The sequence below is a fragment of the Clarias gariepinus genome, chromosome 2 (genome assembly GCF_024256425.1).
Source record: "Clarias gariepinus isolate MV-2021 ecotype Netherlands chromosome 2, CGAR_prim_01v2, whole genome shotgun sequence".
In the NCBI taxonomy this organism is placed as follows: Eukaryota; Metazoa; Chordata; class Actinopteri; order Siluriformes; family Clariidae; genus Clarias; species Clarias gariepinus.
The window spans coordinates 51,572,674-51,595,604 of record NC_071101.1 but is presented as its reverse complement, the minus strand read 5'-3'; the positions used below and the strand labels follow the sequence as shown (position 1 = coordinate 51,595,604).

The 22,931-nt window shown below is 45.6% G+C and overlaps 2 protein-coding genes across 2 annotated transcripts; both read left to right on the top strand.

Moving 5' to 3' along the window:
* Positions 1-1,298: 1,298 nt before the first annotated feature.
* smim8 (small integral membrane protein 8) lies at positions 1,299-2,426 on the top strand. The gene is made up of 2 exons (XM_053485026.1): positions 1,299-1,591; positions 2,114-2,426. Exons 1-2 carry the CDS (start codon positions 1,493-1,495, stop codon positions 2,270-2,272), a joined length of 258 nt encoding a protein of 85 aa, XP_053341001.1. The 5' UTR covers positions 1,299-1,492; the 3' UTR covers positions 2,273-2,426.
* A 6,689-nt stretch (positions 2,427-9,115) lies between these two features.
* On the top strand, positions 9,116-22,158 carry LOC128509961 (uncharacterized). Its single transcript, XM_053481869.1, has 20 exons — positions 9,116-9,199; positions 10,496-10,561; positions 10,659-10,782; positions 11,004-11,103; positions 11,192-11,305; positions 11,550-11,666; positions 12,381-12,541; positions 12,834-12,980; positions 13,862-13,964; positions 14,167-14,292; positions 14,499-14,678; positions 15,815-16,065; positions 16,179-18,612; positions 19,188-19,310; positions 19,478-19,606; positions 20,316-20,508; positions 20,600-20,724; positions 20,851-21,041; positions 21,145-21,278; positions 21,370-22,158. Exons 1-20 carry the CDS (start codon positions 9,181-9,183, stop codon positions 21,600-21,602), a joined length of 5,070 nt encoding a protein of 1,689 aa, XP_053337844.1. The 5' UTR covers positions 9,116-9,180; the 3' UTR covers positions 21,603-22,158.
* The last annotated feature ends 773 nt before the right edge of the window (positions 22,159-22,931 follow it).

Genomic DNA, 22,931 nt, shown 5'->3' with positions numbered 1-22,931 from the left:
CTCAGGACCACGCAACACAGCGGATGCTACGAGCGGACCAGGAGGCCCCCCTGTCTGGAACACCCCCCCCCCCATCCCTTTCCCTGTCTGCAACCCCCCCCCCCTTTCGGACCCCTTTCCCTGTCTGCAACCCCCCCCCCCTTTCGGACCCCTTTCCCTGTCTGCAACACCCCCCCCCCCCCCCCCCCCCCGTCAGAATAACCTGTCCACCGAGCTGCGTTTGGTTTAATATCATTCCTAACTGCACTCGCGTCCTTTGAGACTTCCGACAGGAACTTTTATCTTTTACTGTGTTAATCTTTTTAAAGTTCCTCAGTAAACAATCTGTATGTGTTTATTGTTCTACTGATCTGACGTAACCTTTACGATTCCTCCGCATTTGGGTATGTTGTGGTGTTTTATTGGTTTTTGATTTCTATCGTTTATTTATCAGTAAAATAAAGATTCAGTGTTTGATTTGTTCTTTTATTACTTTTACACCAACTCGACATGCTCGTGTCCGTCCACCAGGGGGCGCATCACGGCTCAGCCCATAGACATGTCGTACAGAAGCGCTTGACTGCACCGCCAGCAGGACCAACAGAACGACATGCAGCAGGGATTCGTTCCACCGTCTCGAATCACGTATTTCCCTTAAACAGCAGTTTTGAAAACGCGCGCTCGTGTCAGTCTTTATGGGGCGCCCATGGCTCCGAGCGCCCCCTGCTGGACGGAAAGTTCGAGTTCGTGTCCACATTACAAGCCACACTGTTCAACTCCGATGTTTTGGCCCATTCGCAGTGACGGTTCACGTGCATACTTACACGTGACTTTTATCGGAATGATAATAAGACTGGCATTGCTGACGTCTCCGTCTGTACGGCTTTAGCACTATTCAATATGGCGTCGGCACCTGACGGAAGCGCGTGAGGGACGTCGACGGCGCAGCCTCACTATGGGTTGCCAGTTTAGCTGCTGTTGTGTTTGATACGAATAAAAACAAGATCATTCAAATCGCGTAATAACAATTACAACTTCTTAAATGTAATTATGTATTTAAAAGAAATTAACACTACTGATTGTAAACTTAAATATTCATATGTAAACAATTTTAATCATTCAGAGGTTTTCTCGTAAAATTTTAAAAATATTTCAATAAGCTTGCAGCGATTAAATAAATATTTGTTTAATAAATTCGAGACAAAGTTTTTTGATGCGTATAAAGTAGAATCAAATGTTATTGCAATCAACATTTTCTTAAGTAATTGCATTGCGCAACTTGCTATTACAAGCTTGTGGTGTGTTTGGATTATGTGGATCTGGCAACCCGGGTGTTTCTCCAGGACAAGATGGCGGCGCTGAGGCTCCCACAGCGACCCCGAGCCGCCTGCTCGCGCTCCCGCTCCCGCGCCTCATAAAGCTCGTCTCTCTTCACGCGGGTTTATTTAAGCGTCACACACAGAACACAGGACTGAATTAAAGTGTGTGAGTGGAGGTTTATCAAGCCGCAGTCATGTCACCTTCAGAGAGCGACAGTAAAGTACCCGGATTGAGGCGCGTGAGGACGACGTCACTGTTCCGCGCGGTTAACCCGGAACTGTTCATCAAGCCTGTAAATCACACCCGGATTATTAACTAGAACTATTTAAACCGGAACATTAATAATCTGTCTGACTGCTAAAAAACGAAAAGGTCCAGTGGGTGTGTCCATCAGGGACGAGACGTCACTTCCGGAAACACTAGCTTAGAACCGGAAGTGTGCGCTGAACCCCTTAAGAATAATGTTGAGTGTTAAATAGTTTCTGATCTTTAATGTTCAGTGGACGTTTGTTTACCATCTAGTGCTTTAGTTATTAAACTTATAGAAATAGATCATGTGATCACAATATCTGTGGTGTAAACACTGCTGATTCAAGGGTTTTATTTGTCCCGTTTGTGTGTTTGTTTGTCCCGTTTGTGTGTTTGTTTGTCCCGTTTGTGTGTTTGTTTGTCCCGTTTGTGTGTTTGTTTGTCCTGTTTGTGTGTTTGTTTGTGATTTAAACAGCAGCTGATTGAGTTGATGTGAACCGAGTTTGTTCTTATCACATCTCCTCCTCCTCCTTCTTCTTGTCCCTGTGTGTGTGTTCTTGTCCAGAACAAGCCGGTGATGGCGTTCGGCCTGGTCACCATCACGCTGTGTGTCGGCTACCTGGGCTATCTGCACGCCATGAAGGAGAACTCTCAGGAGCTGTATGAGGCGGTGGACAGCGAGGGCGAGAGACACATGCGCAGAAAGTCCTCCAAGTGGGACTGAGGGACGTCTCACACACACACACACGTTTCAGAGACTCAGCCTCATCTAGCGCCGGCTTCTGCCCATAAACTAACCTCTAATAAAGAGAGAGTGTTGAGCAGCGCTGAGCCACAGAGACTCGGGTTTATCATGAATAAATAAATACATAATCACAGCAGTGGTTAGTGTTTTTATTTACATTCATGCTGAATAATCTTTAGAAATTAACTTTATATTTAGCAACATGGAAGGTTCTATAAAATATTTAAAGCGGGTTGAGAAAACTGAGAAATATCCAGAAAGACTAGGAACTGAATATTTTTATTGTCCAAATCTAAAGAACATTACCTTAACTTTGATATTTTTTCCCTTATTTTGTGTACATTTTTGCTTTATTTTAATATGGGGCTGTTATTCTATTATTAAAGGTTCACTCGCATTCAGAATTCTGATTCTGGTCAGCAGCCAGGCTTTGTCTCTGTCTCACCAGCTCTGCCTGTTCCTCCTCATCACACACAAGCTGGTTTTCACAGATTCAAACTCAAATTTGCCCTCAACAATATTTTTATTGATTTTAAACAGGGATATAACAGGGCAAACATGTAATGTTTCAATACAAGTTTTATAACCCCCTTATAAACCCTATAACACCCACCCACCCCCGCCCCTCCCTGACTCCAAGCCAGTTTTACATGCATAAGAAAGGCTAGAAAAACATTTGAAAAAAAAGAGAAAAACAAAACAAAAAAAGAATATGGAGCTGGAAGTTTTTTGGTTCTGCATGGAAAAAAAGGAAAAGAAAACAAACTATTAAATAAGAAAGGAATCAAACTATAAATGTATGTGAAAAAAGCGAACTCGGGTCCCCACACCTGTTGAAATTTCAAGCCTGAATAACGAATTGAGTAGTGAATATCCTCCAGAGACAAACAGGACATGATATCTCTGAGCCACTGGGCGTGAGTGGGTGACGTGGCATCCTTCCATTTGAGTAAAAGAGAACGCCTGGTCAGGACAAACTCAAATTAATATTTGTTCCATACACAGTACGATACACAGTGAAATGCTTACACAACTGTGTGTGACCTTGAAAAAGAAAGGAAAGAAAGGAGGCATAAATGCTAATAGGAAAGAATAAACAAAGATAAAACTTCTATCTTTTGTTACAATAAAATAGAACAAAACAAAGTGTAAAGTAGAAATATGTAGAATGTGTAAGATTGTTTTTGAGGCTTACATGCAAACTAAAGTGTAAAAGCAGTCTGAGGGACTTCATGAGTTTAAGGTAAGGAAAAGCATTGAAGGAGTGTGTGACCACTGTGTGTGTGTGGGGGGGTATATATATAGGGTATATATGTATATATATATATATAGTACACAGTTCGGTGCACTTGAGTACTGATCTGAAGTTTACTTCTCTTAAAGATGTCCTTGGCATGTCATCACAAGATTTCTGGCCGTATTTTAAACTGCTGTCCTGCGTGAACTCAACTCTGGGTAAAAAGCGTTCTGTGACACATTACATCACTACTTTACAGTATCTGTGTCTCTTCTTTGCACTTCTTTCTTGTCTAGCTTGGCATCAGTCAGGTCGTTTCTTCCAATATTATAACAAGCCCTCGTCATCTGACTATGTACACCTTTCAGAAGTGTTTGGAAAAAAAAAAATTGACATATAAAAGGATAATATTTTGCACATATTTTGAATGATTTGTCATTTTATACAAACTAAGTATATATTTGAATAATTGTTAAAACATCCAGCCATTAAAATGATACAACTTTTATTGTATGAGTGTTTGAATAGAACTCAGTCCTGAGAGTAAAAACTCCCTTTATGTCTCTATTTAATCCCCTGATACACTAATGCACTTATCTCAGTATTTCACTAGAGCTTGGACACTATCAGGGTAGAAAGTTCTCTCAGTACGCCGCGACTGACTGATTCACGTCGGAAACGCCGGCCTCCCAGGAACTCCTTTAATGACCCAAACGTGTAAATGGCCAAGCTATGCTTGAAGTCTTCTGTAAATGTCAGTTGCTTTTACACTCTCATTCACCAGAAATGTCATCACAAGTCCCAGTTTGATTTAAACGGCAATTGTAGTTTGCAAAAATCTTCCAATGTCTTGTCTCCTCTTTGATTGTCCTGATTCAATATAAATCAATCAGTATACATTTACAGGTGTGTGTGTGTGTGTGTAGATACTCTACACTGTCTTCTTTTACTAAAAGCCATTGTATCTTAAAGCTCCAACCTGCAGAAAGCATTAGATTACAGTACAGTGGGGGCCAAAACTTTTGAGGTTGACAGAAGTGTTAATTTCCCAGAGTTCTGCTGCTTCAGTGTGTGTGTAGATGTTTGTGTCAGATGTTCCTCTGGTCCACTGAAGTATAATTACACACATTTTACACGAGTTCCAGACGTCTATTGGCGATGACATTAAGTTAAAGTAAACACTCAGGATTTACACTGTTGATCTTCAGGACCATTACACTTCACCCTGACATGCTGTCAATCATCTTCTGGTCCACACCCTGACTGATGGCGCCGCCCATTCCTACATCATCAGTGTTTGGAGTTTGTGTACTCCTCCCACCTCTTGAGGGTCGACCACCAAGTTCTCAGTGGGCTTAAGGTCTGTAAAGTTTCCTGGACATGGACACGAAATCTCCATGTTTGGTTCCCCGAGGCACTTAGTAAGGTGAGGAGCTCCATCATGCTGGAAAGGACATTGTTCATCACCACACAAGGCCTGTTCTCCCTTTTTTTACCCATTTTTTTGTGCTTTTTGGTGAACAACCAACGGAACTCAGCTCTGAACAACTAAACTCTGTCGTTAGTGATAGATAGCTGGAGATAACTAGCCCCTGACTCCAGCATTAGAGCCCTCACAGCGGGGCAAGTGGGTGACGACTCGGCAGCATACTTGTTTAACCAAAGCTAATGCTAATGTTAGCCCACCAGAGCACACCTCTTCTGCGCTTCACGTGTCCAACAGGTTTGCTCTCCTCAGTGATGCATCCACTGAGAAACCTGAAAGAGCTCTGGTTATAGGAGACTCTATACTGAGACATGTAAAATTAGCCAGGCCTTTAGGGGCGCCAGCAGCAGTGGTTAGGTGTATCCCGGGAGCCAGAGCACCGGACATAGCAGGTAATCTTAGGGCTCTAGGACAGCACAGGTTCTCAAAGATAGTGGTACATGCTGGAGCTATTTTTGCTGGAGGTTAGCAAGAATAACTTCACAGAGGTGTTTAAACTAGCGAAGGCGATGTCTGATAAAGTAATATGCTCTGGTCCCATCCCAATGAGACGTGGTGACATAGCTTACAGCAGGTTATGGTCGCTGAACCGCTGGATGTCCAGGTGGTGCCCCGAAAACAACGTGGGCTTTATAAATAATCGGAAGACCTTTGAGGGCAAAGCTGGCCTGTTAGGGCGGGACGGTTTCCATCCCACTCGGGAAGGTGCTGCTCTCATTTCTTGCAGTATAGCTCATAGTCTCAGAAGAGGCCTAGTTTATCGGTGACAATCCAGAGCCCAGGCCAGGGAGCAGACAGACAGGCTAAACCAACCGTCTGCTAGCTGCATAGAGTCGTCACTCAGGGTTCATCATATTGAGACTGTGTCTGTTCCCCGAGCTAAACAAACAAATTTAGAAAGACTCAGAAAGTCTGTTTTAGTAATTTAATTAACCTAAAGACCACAAACTCAGATCACACTGAATGCGCAGCCGGCACCTCTGATCTGAAGCTAGGACTGTTAAATATTAGATCTCTCGCATCTAAAGCAGTTATTATTAACGAAACTATCACAGACCAGGAGTTTGATATATTATGTTTAACTGAAACCTGGATTAAACAGGACGAGTATGTAGCTCTAAATGAAGCTCGTCCTCCTGGATACAGCTACATACACCAGCCTCGGTTAACTGGTAGAGGAGGAGGCGTCGCAGTTATTTACAACGATAATCTGCCTATTATACAAAAACACGTACACAAATTAAACTCATTTAAAGTTCTATATAGTAACATAACAAGTGTAGCTACAAATATTAAGTCAGCTCAGTCGATCCCGCTAATCATCATTTACAGACCTCCAGGGCCGTACTCTGAATTTCTTAGTGAATTTGCAGATTTCCTCTCAAACCTAGTCGTTTCTGTAGACAAAGTGTTAATTGCTTTAGATTTTAATATTCATTTTGAGAATCCAGAAGACCCTCTGTGTAGAGCATTTATGTCCATACTGGACTTGGTAGGAGTAAATCAGTGTGTAGTAGGACCCACTCATAAAGCAGGTCACCCTTTAGATTTAATAATATTATTCGGATTAAGTATAAGAAATTTATTCACAATTCTGAAGTTATCTCAGATCACTATCTTGTCTCAATTCATGTGTGTCATAGTAATAAAGTACACACAGCGCTGCGCTACCGTATGAAACGTACATTCACATCAACTACCAAACAGAGTTTTATCAGTAATCTTCCAGAGTTCCCAACTTCGATTAGATCACCGTCTGACCCCACAGAACTCGATCAGGTGACTGAATATTTAGAGTCGACATTTCGTTAAACATTTCGTAGCTCCAGTTAAAAGAAAAATTATTAGAGATAAGAAACTTCCCTTTATCTCTAAGATTCTGGAAAAGATAGTAGCGGAGCAGCTATGCTCATATCTACATAGAAATGGCATACATGAACTGTATCAGTCAGGATTTAGACCTCATCACAGTACAGAGACAGCACTCGTTAAAGTAAATGACATCCTATTGGCCTCTGATCAGGGTTGTGTAACTATGCTTGTATTACTCGACCTCAGTGCAGCTTTTGACACCATTGATCACGCTATTCTTCTTCACAGATTAGAAAATGTAGTAGGAATTAAGGGTACAGCCCTCTCCTGGCTCAGATCCTATCTGACCCATCGTTATCAGTATGTAGACTTAAATGGTGATTATTCTGCATGTTCTCTAGTGGAGTTTGGTGTTCCACAGGGTTCAGTTTTAGGCCCACTGCTTTTCTCCCTTTACAGGCTTCCTTTGGGCAACATAATCCGTAAGTCTACCTGAGCCTCCAATAACTACCTGGACTCCATATTAACATCAACTGTTATAGCTGAACTTCCAGCCTCCTAACACACAGTATGAGTGCAGATCAATCCCTGCTATCCGTTATCACCCAGATGAGGATGGGTTCCCTGTTGAGTCTGGTTTTTCTCAAGGTTTCTTCCTATTACCATCTCAGGGAGTTTTTCCCTCAGCACCGTCACCCTCGGCTCGTTCATCAGGGACGATCTGATCATTCTGATTCACACACATTTACATTTCACACACACACTTATGTAATTCTTTTAATTGTTTAAATCTGCTTTCTGACTATGACAACTGTTAAAAATGCTATACAAATAAAATTTAATTAAATCGTGTCTCCTCCTTACTGTGTCTCTCCTCCTCACTGTCTCTCCTCACTGTCTCTCCTAACTGTGTCTCCTCCTCACTGTCTCTCCTCACTGTGTCTCTCCTAACTGTGTCTCCTCCTCACTGTGTCTCTCCTAACCGTGTCTCCTCCTCACTGTGTCTCTCCTAACCGTGTCTCCTCCTCACTGTCTCTTCTCACTGTGTCTCTCCTAACTGTGTCTCCTCCTCACTGTCTCTTCTCACTGTGTCTCTCCTAACTGTGTCTCTCCTCCTCATTGTGTCTCTCCTCCTAACTGTGTCTCTCCTCACTGTCTCTCCTCACTGTCTCCTCCTCACTGTGTCTCCTCCTCACTGTCTCTCCTCACTGTGTCTCTCCTAACTGTGTCTCCTCCTCACTGTGTCTCTCCTAACCGTGTCTCCTCCTCACTGTGTCTCTCCTAACCGTGTCTCCTCCTCACTGTCTCTTCTCACTGTGTCTCTCCTAACTGTGTCTCCTCCTCACTGTCTCTTCTCACTGTGTCTCTCCTAACTGTGTCTCTCCTCCTCATTGTGTCTCTCCTCCTAACTGTGTCTCTCCTCACTGTCTCTCCTCACTGTGTCTCCTCCTCACTGTGTCTCTCCTAACTCTGTCTTTCCTCCTCACTGTGTCTCTCCTCCTAACTGTGTCCTCTCCTCACTGTCTCTCCTCACTGTGTCTCTCCTCCTCACTGTGTCTCCTCCTCACTGTGTCTCTCCTAACTGTGTCTTTCCTCCTCACTGTGTCTCTCCTCCTCACTGTGTCTCTCCTCCTAACTGTGTCCTCTCCTCACTGTCTCTCCTCACTGTGTCTCTCCTCCTCACTGTGTCTCCTCCTCACTGTGTCTCTCCTAACTGTGTCTTTCCTCCTCACTGTGTCTCTCCTCCTCACTGTGTCTCTCCTCCTAACTGTGTCCTCTCCTCACTGTCTCTCCTCACTGTGTCTCTCCTCCTCACTGTGTCTCCTCCTCACTGTGTCTCTCCTAACTGTGTCTTTCCTCCTCACTGTGTCTCTCCTCCTCACTGTGTCTCTCCTCCTAACTGTGTCCTCTCCTCACTGTCTCTCCTCACTGTGTCTCTCCTCCTAACTGTGTCCTCTCCTCACTGTGTCTCCTCCTCACTGTCTCTCCTCACTGTGTCTCTCCTAACTGTGGAAACACACTGAAGCAGCAGACTTTAAATCAAAATTAACGTGTGTCATTCTCAAAACTACCCCACCCGCCCCCGGTAAGCACACACACTGTCTCGTGCTGCCACGCCCCCTCCATGAGGCTCCGCCCACCTGATGGATGAGGTGGAGGAGGGTATAAACGCGCTTGTTCGCGCCGGTGCTCGCGGACTCTCTGAGCTCGCGCTGAGGCACCGGGGCAACATGGCGGCGAGCGCGCGCATCACCCCCTCTACACCGAGTGTAACACGAGGAACCGCGGCGTTCTGTCGGGACTAACACACACACACACACACACACACACACACCGGGAGGCTTGCGCACCATGAGCGACTCTACTACAGGTAACACACACACACACACACACACACACAGTGCACCTGAGGCTCATCCACACACACACACACACACACAGTGCACCTGAGGCTCATACACACACACACACACACACACACACAGTGCACCTGAGGCTCATCCACACACACACACACACACACACACTCTCTACAATTCTGTTTATTATTTAAAGTTTTCTTAGTTGGTTAGTTTGTAAACACACACACACACACACAGTGCACCTGAGACTCATTTACACACACACACACACACACACACACACACACACACACACAGTGCACCTGAGACTCATTTACACACACACACACACACACACACACTGAGTGATGTTTGGGGTTTAAAGTCATTAGGAGCTTCTGTTTGTTTGTTTGTTTGTTTGTTTGTTTGTTTGTTTGTTGTTTTATTCTATTTTCTGTGTTATTGTGAAATTAAAAGGTTCTCAGTTTATAATAATAATAATAATAATAATATAGATGTACTGTTGTAACACAGTTTTACAGAATGAAGAGTTTGTGGTTAAATGTGTGTAAGTTCCAGTGATCTCTTTGATCTTCTACAGACTAACTCCTCTCTAACTCCATCACAGAATAAGATCATGTAGATCATCTCATCAGCTGCTCTCTTCAGTTAAACACACTTCATTAGGGCCTGGTGCACGCGACCAGGACCAGGACCAGGACCAGTTTTGGCGTGTGGTTCCGGTTCTGGTCTTCCCTGATCTAAACTGGACCCAGGTTCAGACTTCTGTCAGTATTTAATCTGATGTGTTCTGGTTTTAAACTGGTTCACATTACCTGGTCCCCTGGCTCCAAACTTCCCTGAGGCGGTACAGAGCCCGGTCGGGGTACGCGGGGACGGTCCTCATGTCCCATGTCTCACCAGGTGTTTTTGATCTTTGGACTCCTGATGTTTTCCTCTATTCACATCCTCTTCATGATGAGCGTTCTATTTAAACAGAAAACGGTCACAGACTACAGTGAAGCGTCTACACGCTAAAATGAGTGACCTCATGTTTCACCACAGACGCACGTCCCTCTGGGTCCCTCTGGGTCCCTCTGGGTCCGTCTGTAGTACTGTTTCAGGGTTATTGAGAGAATCAGCTAATGGGATGATTAAACCCCGTCTTTATTGGTATTGATTGACTTTAATACAGTCACTGTAGAACAACAACAAACACATGTGACGTGAGAGAGATGACCTCACCTGTCTATGAAATACTGAAGTGTCTCACACACACACACACACACACACACACACCTGTAAATAACTGTGTGTGATTACAGAGGTGAAGGCGTGTCCGTCTCTGCCCTCTGAGCGTGTGCTCCGCTCTGGTGCTGTCACATTCCCTGGTAACCCCCCCCCACACACACACACACACTTTACGTTTGTCTCTGAAGCGTTCTGTCTCGAGCTCCTCACTGATGGGTTCGTGTCTCTCCCTCTCAGGTGTGTTTGATCAGCTCGGCTCTGCACTGCTCATCTTCCCGGCTGAATCTCAACATAAACTCCTGTGTGATGTCACTAAAGAGGAAGTGGCCGAGTTTGTGTTTTACTGCCTGCGCCTGCACAAGTATACACACACGCACACAGACACACACACATGTGCGCACACACTCTGTGTTCTTTCTCATTTCTTGTGTTATGTCTTGTTTATTCTGTACATTATGAATGGACTGTTTACTGATTGTTTATTCATGTGAGTGTATAGAATCGACCTGAGAGCGCCACTACATCATGTGTTCTGTGACCTCTATCCCTAAACCCCTACCCCCCCCTCCCCCCTTTGGGCAGTAAGGGCAGGTCGGAGTGTTTGGTGTCGGTGCTCGCTGATCTGAGAGACGCTTCACTGGCCGTGACGAGACGCCTCGCGGAGATCCTGCTCCTGCTGCAGGTAAAAGCGCCGCCCCACACACCCGCTGTAGAGACGTCCTCCCTGTGTATGAGGGGCTTGAACCCTGACCCCTCTGCCCCTCCCTCAGCTCCACAGGCGCACCGTGCACTCCTTCTACGCCGTTCAGCCCAAAAAGCGGGACGTCCAGAAGCTGCTGCAGAAACTCCTGACGCCGTCCAAGCGCTCGACGCCGCAGATCAAGGTGCGTCCAGGGTCGATACCCAGGCCAGGTGATCGGGGGGGGGGGATAATTCGCTCGTATGATAATGATCTGGTGAATCACCCCCCCTCCCCCCACGTCTAGAGAATATTAGTATAATGTAGATTAATGACTTTAGCGTGTCCTAGCTAGCGTTAGCTTCACAGATCTAGCGGCTGCCCCAGTGTTCTGTGTTCAGTCAGTATCTGTACATTTCTCTGCATGTCTCGTGTCTCCTCTCTTCCAGTGCGTGTTCCTTAGGGAAGTGTTCGAGCTGAGTAACTACGTGGATCGCAGTCAGCTGACCTCTGACCTCGGGGGATATTCCATCTACAGCCATGAAAGCTGGGTCTCCTTCGTCAAGGTGAGCGGCGCCGTGACACACGTACGCCGCGCGTGTTCAGGCTCGGCTTGGCTCGGCTCGGGTCGGGTCGGGGATTAGCTTTCTGTAAAGTAGCGCGGCCACACTGTCGCTCATACAGGTTTATAATGACGCTCTTGCCCTGATGTGTTACTGTTGCTGCAGTAACAGCTGACTGGTGATGGGCGGGGTTAAAGTGACCATGGTGGTGATGTCATCAGTAACGCCGCTTCATCACGACACACTGGGGTTTATTTTAACATGAAAGGAAACACAAGATCTGTCCTTTTATTTATATTTTTTTTTTTTTTTTGGTCTTGTTGGTCCATGAGCTGTGTGTGTGTGTGTGTGTGTGTGTGTGTGTGTGTGTGTGCACTAAAACAATGATGCTGGCGATGTTCCCGGCGTCATCCTCGTCTCTCTTCTCCTGCAGTCTGATGAATTGATTAGCACTGCCTTGTGTGTTACTGTGGAGAAGCACACACACACACACACACACACACACACACACACACACACACACACACACACACACACACACAACCATGCACACGCACCGATGCACCCCAACTCATGCTCATTAGCAAATGAAAGACGCTCTCGTGTGCACACACACACACACACACACACACACACACACACACACACACACACACACACATGTATATCTACTGTTCTCTTTGTTTGTAAATCCTGTGTGTGTGTGTGTGTGTGTAGGAGATGGACGGCTTCGTGCAGGAGTTCGTGGCCGTGGTGAGGAAGCTGCCGGTGTGTATCGGTGCGCTGCAGGACGTCTCTAACCTCCCCGTCCCTCAGGAGTACGAACCTCTGTCCGTTTTCTGCTCCACTAATCAGGCGAGACTCGAGCGTCTTCGCAGGTAGCCCCGCCCTACACCCGTTTAAGTTCACGTGTTTAGTTTCATCCAGACGCTCGTAAATGTTTCAGCAGAAATGTTAAGATGAGTGTGAAAGATAAGGACTGTGATTCTGGAGAACTGGTTTATTTACCAACAAAAAAAACAAAACCTGATGGACTGGAACAGAGAGGGGCGGGGTCACGTCAGGGGGTGAGGGGTCACGTGATCATACTGCTGTCATAAAAAAACATGACCTGTGTGAAGGAGAATGTTACAAAAACACTACAGTTACTGTGTGTGTGTGTGTGTGTAGGGACCTGGGTCTGGACGCCTTGTTGAGGAGCTGTGAGTGTGTGCTGGAGAAGTTTCGTTTCCCTGAGAAAGATCCGTGTTATCAGGCCATGGTGGGAACTACCCTCTTCACACACACTGCGCTGGAGATGCTGCAGAACTACGAGAGGTGTACACACACACACACACACACACACCTGTATGTCAGCCAACAGGAAGACAAAGGTTAACTTGCGCTAGTCTCCTGTGATGAGACTTAAACGTAGGACGGAGGACCAGTGATGGTTTATTTACTTCATGTCTGGAAGGTGATCAGACAAAAGCCAGTTAAAGCTGAATGTCAGTTTAAATCCTTTGTAGTTGTGTCCAGGGACGAAATGTGTTGCTCAGTCCAGATATTTCTGGACTGAGCAAGTGTAAAATTTGTTGTCGAGGACCAGACTGTGGCGTGTTTTAACCTTTACCACTGCAGTGTCGTGTATTTACTTTTAATATGTTTAAAACATTTATTATTTTTAATAAATAAATCTGTTGACGTTCAGCGTAATACTTGAGGCCCAGGTATAATTTTGGATAAAACAAACATTTTTGGTTACATCACGTCTTTTTTGTAAATTCCTGTTTACTCTAATGTTCACGTTTTCATCAGAACTTTCTTTTCATTATTTTATTTCTGCTTTATTTTATTTTTTTCCGTCAGTCTGAGTGTGTAGTGCCTGGATCACATCTGAAGGTTCTTTGTAGAGGCTATTGTTTAATAACGGTGTGTGTGTGTGTGTGTGTGTGTGTGTGTGTGTGTGTGTGTGTGTGTGTGTGTGTGTGTGTGTGTGTGTGTGTGTGTGTGTGTGTCAGAGCTCATTTCCTGCCCACACACAGTGTATTGATGTGTTAATGAGACTAGTGAAAGCTCTGCAATATTCACAGATGAATCAGCCAGATAGAGGGTGTGTGTGTGTGTGTGTGTGTGTGTGTGAGTGTCAGTGGAGCGTCTCATTTGTTGAATAAGAGTTTAACTTTGTGAACCCTTCAACCTCATCCCTGTGTGTGTAGAATCCGGACGGCGGTGGACAAAGTGGAGTTGCTGTGGACACGCGTCTTCTCCAGCGCTCATCAGAGACTGCACGTCCTCCAGCTTCAGAGAGACACACAGCAGGTCCTGCAGATTTAAACGCAGCTCAGTTCTGTTAGAGACACGCATGTCGGCTCCAGTAGAAAAAAATAAACGTATTACTTCTGAAAGAGCCCTTTGTGTCCATGAGACGGATGGAATGTTGTGTGTGTGTGTGTGTGTGGAGACTCTAAAAGCGTGAGTGACATTACAGTAATTGGACATTTGTGGTTTGTCTCTGTCCCAGGTTGTGTGTGAGATGGAGTGTGTTGTACAGAAAATGCAGTCGTACACACCCGAGACACTTCGAGACCCCGACAGTGCTGAAACCGCGCGTCTGGAGTTCAACACGTCTGTTCACACACGTGCTACGGTACATGAGCTGGGCTTGTATGTGCTGTAGGTTTACTGTGTGTGTGTGAGGGAGAAGGGTTGATCAAAACTCAAAGCATGAGGGAGGGGAGAAAAAGGCCAAAAAATGAGTGGAAGAATATCATCTGGGTTAAAGTTTGTGGTGTGTGTGTGTGTGTGTGTGTGTGTGTGTGTGTGTGTGTGTGTGTGTGTGTGTGTGTGTGTTAGGCTCTGGTGCAGCGTGCTGAGGATCTGCTGAAGTCAGAGACTGTGGTTTCCACAAAGAGTCGGGAAACAAACGGGTGGATAGCCGAGCTGGAGAGACAGACGGACCAGCTCAGAGCGGCCATGGAGCTCCAGAACCAGAACCTGAACACCGTCTGCACCTTCCATCACCGCTACCATAAAGTAAAGCTACTGCAGCTCGTGTTCAATATAATATGTCCGAAAGTTAGGGTTTTTAGTTTCTTAGGTTAAAGTTGAAGCTTATTCTCCTGTTTAAAAGGGGACAGAGAAAGTAGGACAGGGGTGGTCAGGGATTGGAGGAGGGGACGGGTGGAGGGGAATTCCAGAGGATGTGGGTTTTGAGAGGCAGGGGTGAGGGGTTGGTGGAGATGGAAGGACGGGAGCTGGGTGTTAAAGCCGGGGGTAGGGAGCTTGTGGGTGCATGGGGTGGACATCAGAGAATAGTGGGTTCAGAACTGGAGATATGGAGGTGGACGGGGATTGATTCATTGGAGTATTGTGATTCCTCTGTGTGGAAATTCATTAAACGTCTCTCTGGCACCAAAATATATATATATATATATATATTTTGAAAAATGTATTTCAATTTATATACGTTTGCATCATTACTCTCATGGTCTATACCACTATACAGTGTCACGTGGGACCTGGAGCCTATCCCAGGAAAACTCGAGCTTGAGGCAGGGTACACCCTGGACAGGGGGCCAATCGGTCACACGCTAAGGGCAATTCGGAAACGCCCATCTGACTAATCTGCATGTCCTTGCAGTGTGGGAGAAGTACCCTGAAGAAGCTCCCCAGGCATGGGCAGAGCACGCACGCACCTCTGTAATCCTGCAGATGGTGCTCTAAACTGTTCCCACGTTGTCAGCACAGCACCCCATGTGGTAGGAGTTGGTTTAAAATTGTAAAAGAAATATGAATCTGGCGGTTTATAAAAACAGAATTGCAATACAAATGGAATCGGCAGGTTGGTATCGGAATGCGTCAGGTGATCCCTGTTGATTTCCGTTCCTACAGGCAATGGGAACTGTGAGGTGGGACGTGGACATGAGTTGCAGTGTTTGGAGTGAGTGTAGTTATAGTGATGGTGAGGGTTGGTTAATTGAAGCTATGAGTGGAGACGGTGTATATAGAAGTGTCTGTAAGTGTCAGGACGTACAAGTGTAAAGGGCAAATGAAATGACATGGGAGAGGAGGATTGATGGTAATAGAGGGTTGGATAGAGCTAAAAACAGCTTGGAGTACTTTCTCAGGTGCACTCCCTCAGGTTTTGTGTTTTGTGTGTGCTCGCACAGATCCAAAGGTGGTACCATGTGGCAGTGCGTGAGAGCTTTCTTCAGGACCTCCTGTGGAGAACGTGCTCAATAAAGCATGACAATCGAGATACCGTTCTCTCACTTGAGCAGGATGACGTCTTATCTGAGATTGAGGAGTTTCTCAGGATGCATCCTCCTCCTGAAGTGGATGAGCTAATGCAGTTGGTGCACCTGGCTAATATTGTAGCTCATTCTGACCTACAGAATGCAGGAAAGCAGCTTGTACAGAGGTGACTGTTTTGAGCAAGGAGGAAATAGAACAGCATTATATTATTTATTATTATTATTTTTTTTTTACTATTACTTTTTTTTTTAAAGCCAATTTCCATGTTCTCGTTTGCAGGTGTACAAGTTTACGCAAGCTATTGGTATCTCCTGGTTCCGCCACATTTCGTGACCTCCAGCCTGCTCTCCAGTGGCAGTACGAGTATCTTAAGGGCGGAAATGAGTCGGTGGATCCAACCCCCGATGTCCGTACTCTGAGAAACATGTCTTCTCGGAGCGTCCTTGGAGATTCAGACTTCTTGCCACTCTCTGTAAACTGCAACGGTTTGACAAGACCTGATGGTGCAGGTTATCCTCCGCTACTTCAGTCTGGAGCAAAGCCACCCTCGCTTAGCTCCTTTGACTCTGGGTTTGATGGAGCAGGAAGTAGTCATCTTGAAACAGGAGCCGGGAGGACATGTCAAGGTGAGGCGTCCAGACGTCCAAAATCTAGTCATCTTCGTGTCGTTGAGGAGAATGCTTCCAGCGTATCTGAGGGTCTAGCTGAGGAAAAGTCTATTAGAGCACCGAGTATCCACATCATCCCAAGTGCAAACGGAGACTCTTTAAACTTTGAGATCACAGTAAAACGCTCGGCCACGCTTCCTAAAAACCCTTGGCTGAGTCTTCCTGTAGATGATCTGGAGAACTGCTACACGGTCATCATCTCTCCCTCCAACCAAAAGGTGACTAAGAGCTGCGATCAGCTAACGCAGACCGTCGATACAAGCGTGTGTGATGTTCAGGATCAGAGTACAGAGTGGAGCCCCATCCGCAATGTTCTTTCCAGCACCCTTACAGACAAAGGGCACGGAGCTGAAACCTCAGAGACCATGCCCACTCTCCTCTGGGACTCGTATGACCTCCATGAAGTCATGGACGACTCGGACACCACGTCACTTGGTGAGCCGGAATCCGGATGGATAATGAAGGAACAGGAAGAGCTCAGAGCCGTGGAGGAAACATTGAGCCGAGCAGCTGGAATACTGCGAGAAGAAGAGAACGTTCTTGCTCAGGAGGAGATCTTGGATGTCTTGCTGGAAGCGGATGATCCAAACAGATTGTGGTCCTCATGGAGCAAAGATTGCAAATTTACTCCGATGACGTCCAGTGATTTGGCTGAAGCAGGTGTGATCGGATTAGAGGATGACTTTGCCTCGCTTGATTTTGGACCTGAGGCCGCTTTGTGTCAGGAAAGTCGGAGAGTTATCCAGTGTGGTAGCGATAGTCCATCTGAACCAAGTTCTGATCCGCTCCTTTGTCTTGAGCTTGGATACAGTTGTCCTGATAGATCCCTGCTTTTGAAAGAAATGAAAAATTTGAAGGTCTTGGAGGAGAAGATTGTTGAGGAGAACCTGAAAATCAATGAGTTGCGCTTCTGTGGTTCTGAAGAAAGAATGTCCCCTCGGATCCTCGGTGAGGACCGGAAGACGTTCCTTGGGAAACTGGAGCAAGAGAAGGGGGTGGAGGAGATGCAGAAAAACCTAAGCATGGAGATGAAAAGCAAGCTAAAGCGACCGGGTAGGAGTCATAAAATTGTGACGTGTTCCATTTTGGGAAAATCTTCAGCGTTAAGGAAGGGTGATGAAGCTCTCCTGATGAACTGCAGAAGATCAGGACGAGATGTGCACATTCTCAGTTATGAGCAGATATCTTTAGAACAACCCACTTATCCACAAACTACAGACATGTCTGCAGATAATCATGTTGACTGTAAATGTTCTGTTCCAGGAGAATCCGTTAATTCTAAACGTTCTTTGACCAATGATCAGCAGAACATTGACACTACTGCATCATCCATATCCACATGTGCGCCTTCTGTCATGGTAGATGGTGATATTGAGACAAACAAGATGCCAGTCTTGGTGTCGTCTGTCTCAGATCTTATTGACGTTCATGTTCCTGCTGTTGGAGAACCAAGGAATCTGTCAGATCCTCTTTATACGAGAGAAGAAAAGTGTTTGCACTTGAATCCTTCAGAACACGTGAATACAACTGAACCTTGTAATGAAGATCCCAGGGTGAAATCTTTAGCATCAGACGAAGTATCGACTCCTGCTTTTGATCCTGGTGGTCCAATGCCTCTTCCTCGAAATTCTAGACCAAGTAAACGGATAAGTGCGGATTCAGAAGAAAATGCATTCAGTGCTGTGAACCAGACTGACGCTTCCACATATTTGGCGTCATTTGTTGGTCTGAAACCAAAAGATCCTCCATGTAAAGAGTCAGCAATAGACCTGCGCCACCATAATACCAACAATAACAACCTTCACACTGTGGATCTTCACAGTGTTGGTTCTGAGAATGTACCCGAAGAACCTACAAGATTTGAAAATCCAGCTGCATCGTGTGACAGTAAGATCTCCAGACCTCAGTCACCTCTACTTGAAACATCTGATCCCTGTGGGCCAGTGGAGAACCATGAGCTAGAAGTTTGCGATGCTGAAAGTTCCTTAACGAGACGTTTCTGCAGATCATCAGTTCAGCAACAGCTTCAGATCAACACTAGAGAGGTTTGAATTCAGTTATCTGATCTTATTATTGTCAGTTCTGGAGGGTGAGCACCAGGGCATGTTTGAGCATGTTGCAATTTCTGAATGTTTGCAGGAACGTCATAGAAATCCTCCGGGTACTCCGGTTTCCTCCTACAGTCCAATGATATGCAGGTTAGGCTAATTGGTGTTCCCAAATTCCCCCTAGTGTGTGTGTGTGTGTATATGTGTCCTGCGATGGATTGGCACCCTATCCAGGGAGTACCCTGCCTCAAGTCTCCTAGGATAGGCTCCAGGTCCCCACGACCCTGAATACAGGATAAAGCAGTATGAGAAAATCCTTACAACTGGATTTCCATGATCACTCAATTTCCCTAAAACGATCTTATCTTATGCTAACTAAAGTGTTTGGACCCCTTGGTTTGTTTGGTGTAACCCTCCTGAACTTTGAAGAACATTATTTAAAAATAAACTAATTGTACTGCAAGTCCTAGTTTGGAGATCTCCACACAGGTTGTTGGTTGTGGTGACCAGATTTGGTGATGTGTACATGCTTTGTGAAAGGGTTGTGTGTTTCTGTTTGTGTGTCGCTCCAGATGAGTGATTTTCAGACCCCAGTGGTGTTGGACACTGGTTCCAGTCTGGTGAAAGCTGGCTTTGCAGATCAGGACCTGCCCACCACCATCTTCCCCACGGCGGTGGGACTGCCCAAGTATGAGGTAATATTTCTAAGCTGCTGGGTTTGCTTGGCTGGAACAGGTAGTACTGTTTTTTATTTTCGGGTGTAGTTTGGACGATGTAAACATTCGTTATTTAGAAGCCAGGTTCTCCTTTGTATTATAAACACACTAAATGTAAAATGTTAAGTTTAAGTGTGTGCCTGCAGGAGGTGATGAGTGGCAGTGTGGAGCGCGGTGTGTATGTAGGACACAACGCCCAGCACATGAGGGGTGTGTTAACTCTTCATTACCCCATGAGAAGCGGTGTGGTGTCCAACTGGGATTACATGGAGATGGTAAGGTTTTAGCAGACTAAACCCATCCGTTTAATCTGGACTATAGGACTTCCGTTTTGTGTTAAAAAATAAAGACTGAACATGTAAAGTGTTTCAAACTTTTAAAAATAAGGTAAAAAAAAACCCCGACAGATGAGCGTTTCTGGTGTGTGAAGCTAAAGTAAGGAGCCCCTCCCCCTTCTTGTCTTAGTTACCCTTCCCGCACTCTTTTCACACACACGTGCAGCACACAACGGAAACACTTTTATCTGAAAAAATAAACAAGAAATCTCTCTAACGACACACTGCTGTAAAGTAAAAATAAAACAAAGTAACCTGCACTTTACCTTTTGAAAAGAACACGCGTGCGCGCACACACACAGAGCAGCTGATGGAGAGAGAAAATGGATCTTTAACCTCTCTAATGAGACTTTCTTTTGCTTAACTTGCTCTTGGGGCCCACCTGCAGCCCACACCTGGGGTCCTGAGTTTAACAGTGTCCGGTCAATAAAGTTTTCTTCTTGCTAATGTCTATGCGTTTAAAAAAAAAAAAATTTTTTAATTAATTTATTCTATCTATTTCGGTGGCGCTGTGATGAGTGACATCTACCTAGAGGGGGGAAAAGTGCTAAATAGCTTTTTTTAAAATAAGACAAACCACAAAACCCTAGTAGATTTGGCGATGTCTGTTCTAGACACAAATGGCCTCAGATTGAATTTTTGTGTTTAGATCTGGAGCCATGCCTTTGAGCAGTTGCGAGTGTGTAGTGAGGATCACCCCGTGATGCTGACGGAGGGGGCGATGAGCGCACACGAGAACCGCCAGCGTTCCATCCAGCTGATGTTCGAGTGCTTTAATGTTCCGCTGGCGTACACGGCCATGCAGCCTGTCCTGGCACTGTACGCTACGGGACGGACCACTGGTACACACACACACGCGCACACCCACACAGAGTATGTATACACCAAAAAAAGGGTGTTTATAAACTTGTGCACTAACGTGTGTGTGTGTAGGTGTGGTCTTTGACTCTGGAGACAGTATGAGTCACAGCGTCCCTGTGTTTGATGGTTACTGTCTACCTCACGCTGTTCAGCGCTTTAATCTGGCAGGAGCCGATGTCACACTGCACCTCAAACAGGTGTGTGCACACACACACACACACACACACACCCCTTCCACACACGCGCGTCTCATTTAGAAGCTCCTGATCCTTTCAGATGACTCGCCTGATGAGCCCACCTTGTTAACGTGTGTGTGTGTGTAGCTGTTGACGGAGCAGGGTGTGTGTATGCGGACGTCAGCAGAGATGGAGATTGTGCGCGAGATCAAGGAAAGGTGCTGCTGTGTTGCTCTGAACTATGAGGCGGAGCTTGGAGGAGGAGGCGTGGCCAGTGCACAGACACAATACAGTCTGCCTGACGGACATGTAGTCTCCTTGACGACGGAGAGGTTCAGGTAACTGCTCTTTTGTGTGAAGGAGGGAGAAATTTGAAGCGGTCACAGCGTGCATGCAGGTGAGAGGTGTGTGTGTGTGTGTGTGTGTGTGTGAAATCCTCAGAGCTCCAGAGATCTTGTTCAGGCCCGAACTGGTCGGTCAGGATTATTATGGGATGCACGAGAGCATTTTCAGATCCGTTCTTCAGTCGGACATGGACCTGCGCCGGGACCTGGTGGGGAACATCGTGCTCTCGGGTGAGGTCTGGGTTGAGATCCGATCCTCCTGACCTGGTGTGGTCTTACTCGGATCAGTCTAACGGTGTGGTCTGTCTCCGTCTGTCTGCAGGTGGGAACACGCTGCTGCCCGGACTTCCCGAGCGTCTGCGGAGCGAGATCCGTCGTCTGGCTCCTGCAGGTTTGAGCGAGAAAGTAAAGGTCACGGGTCCTAGAGATCGAGATTTCTCCGTGTGGAGAGGAGGAGCCGTGCTCGCCAGCATGCCCTCGTTCTCCTCCGCCTGGATCAGCCAGGACGAGTACGACGAGTTCGGACCTCAGATCGTCTTCAGGAAGTGTTTTTGAAGCTTTCGGGAGAGTTCAGGACTGCACGAGGGTTCTCCTCCTCGATGGGAGGAGTTAGAAGTGTGCACCAGGTGTACAAGGTTTGGACAAGAACTTCACATGCACGGTCAGGAAGTGTTCATACCCGTGATCACCTTCAGGGACTCGAGCCTCCTTTAAAATAAAATGAAGACTTCCTGGTGAGACGGGTCGAGCAGGTCGGAGGTTCTGACTGAAGTGCGACATTTCTGTGCAAATCAGGATCTGGGGGGGCGGGGATTAATTCCTGAAGTGACGTATCTATATATTTTTAAGAGTGTTTTCTATGTCTGTGTTCAGTGATGAGCCTAAATCAAATAACATATTTTATTATTATTTTTTTGTGTATTTTAATTACACACCCACAAATTGCTTAAATATATATTTTTATAATAATGAAATCGGCTCGCTGAAGGATGAAGTGTATTTATGTGAATCTTAATTTGTCAGTGTTTCCATGTTGTGGTGCTTTACATGAGGACGAGGAGTCATGAGTGTGTAGAGATGATGATGATGATGATGATGATCAGCGACTGGTGGACTTTTATTATTATTATTATTATTATTATTTTTTAACTTGAATATCGTGAAACACGCGTCCGCGTCACTTTAAACACTTCATTTATTGTGTGTGTGTGTGTGTGTGTGTGTGTGTGTGTGCTTTTATCTACATGTATCTAATTTGTTTGCTGTACAGATAAACACACTGGAATTTTTTTGTATTAATTAATCGATGAAGCTGTTTGGTCACATGATGCTCGGCATGTCGTGATCACTTTATATATTCATTTCTGTGGACTGTTTACTCTGACTAGCGGTTTAGCTAGCATGACTTAGCCGTCTGAATGCCATGTCCACCAGTAAAGACCTTTTGGTCTTCATCGTCCTCATCCTCACACATCCCTGCAGTCCTGATCTAGACTCCTCTGGTTTACTGAGATCTCTTCACGTGTGTGTGTGTGTGTGTGTGTGTGTTTTCTCCATGCTGTGTGTAAATATTCACCGGGATTGAAGTGTAATGTCCTTCATTAATGTAAATATCGCAGTAACCAGAGGACAAAGGTCAGAGGTCAAAGGGTTTTAAATCATCTTTATCTCCAGAACATGTTTTGTCCTAAACTCTAATCTCGCACCGCTGTGTGTTTTATATATCTGAGACGTGACCTGTTTTATTTTTAATAATAAATATTTTAATCCTAAACATGTTTGATTTATTATCTTGCGTACACTTTACACTTGTTGTACACCTGTGTGATGATGCTGATCTAATCCTCGGTGTATTAACGGACCATTCAGGAGTCCAGTTAATGC

Excerpts from the sequence above, each read along its gene's own strand:
- smim8 (XM_053485026.1), top strand. The coding sequence starts at position 1,493 with ATGTCACCTTCAGAGAGCGACAGTAAAGTACCCGGATTGAGGCGCGTG. Across the intron at positions 1,592-2,113 it reads CGGAACTGTTCATCAAGCCT|AACAAGCCGGTGATGGCGTT; the intron begins GTAAATCACACC and ends GTTCTTGTCCAG.
- LOC128509961 (XM_053481869.1), top strand. Across the intron at positions 12,981-13,861 it reads ATGCTGCAGAACTACGAGAG|AATCCGGACGGCGGTGGACA; the intron begins GTGTACACACAC and ends CTGTGTGTGTAG. Across the intron at positions 19,607-20,315 it reads ACTGGGATTACATGGAGATG|ATCTGGAGCCATGCCTTTGA; the intron begins GTAAGGTTTTAG and ends TTTTGTGTTTAG.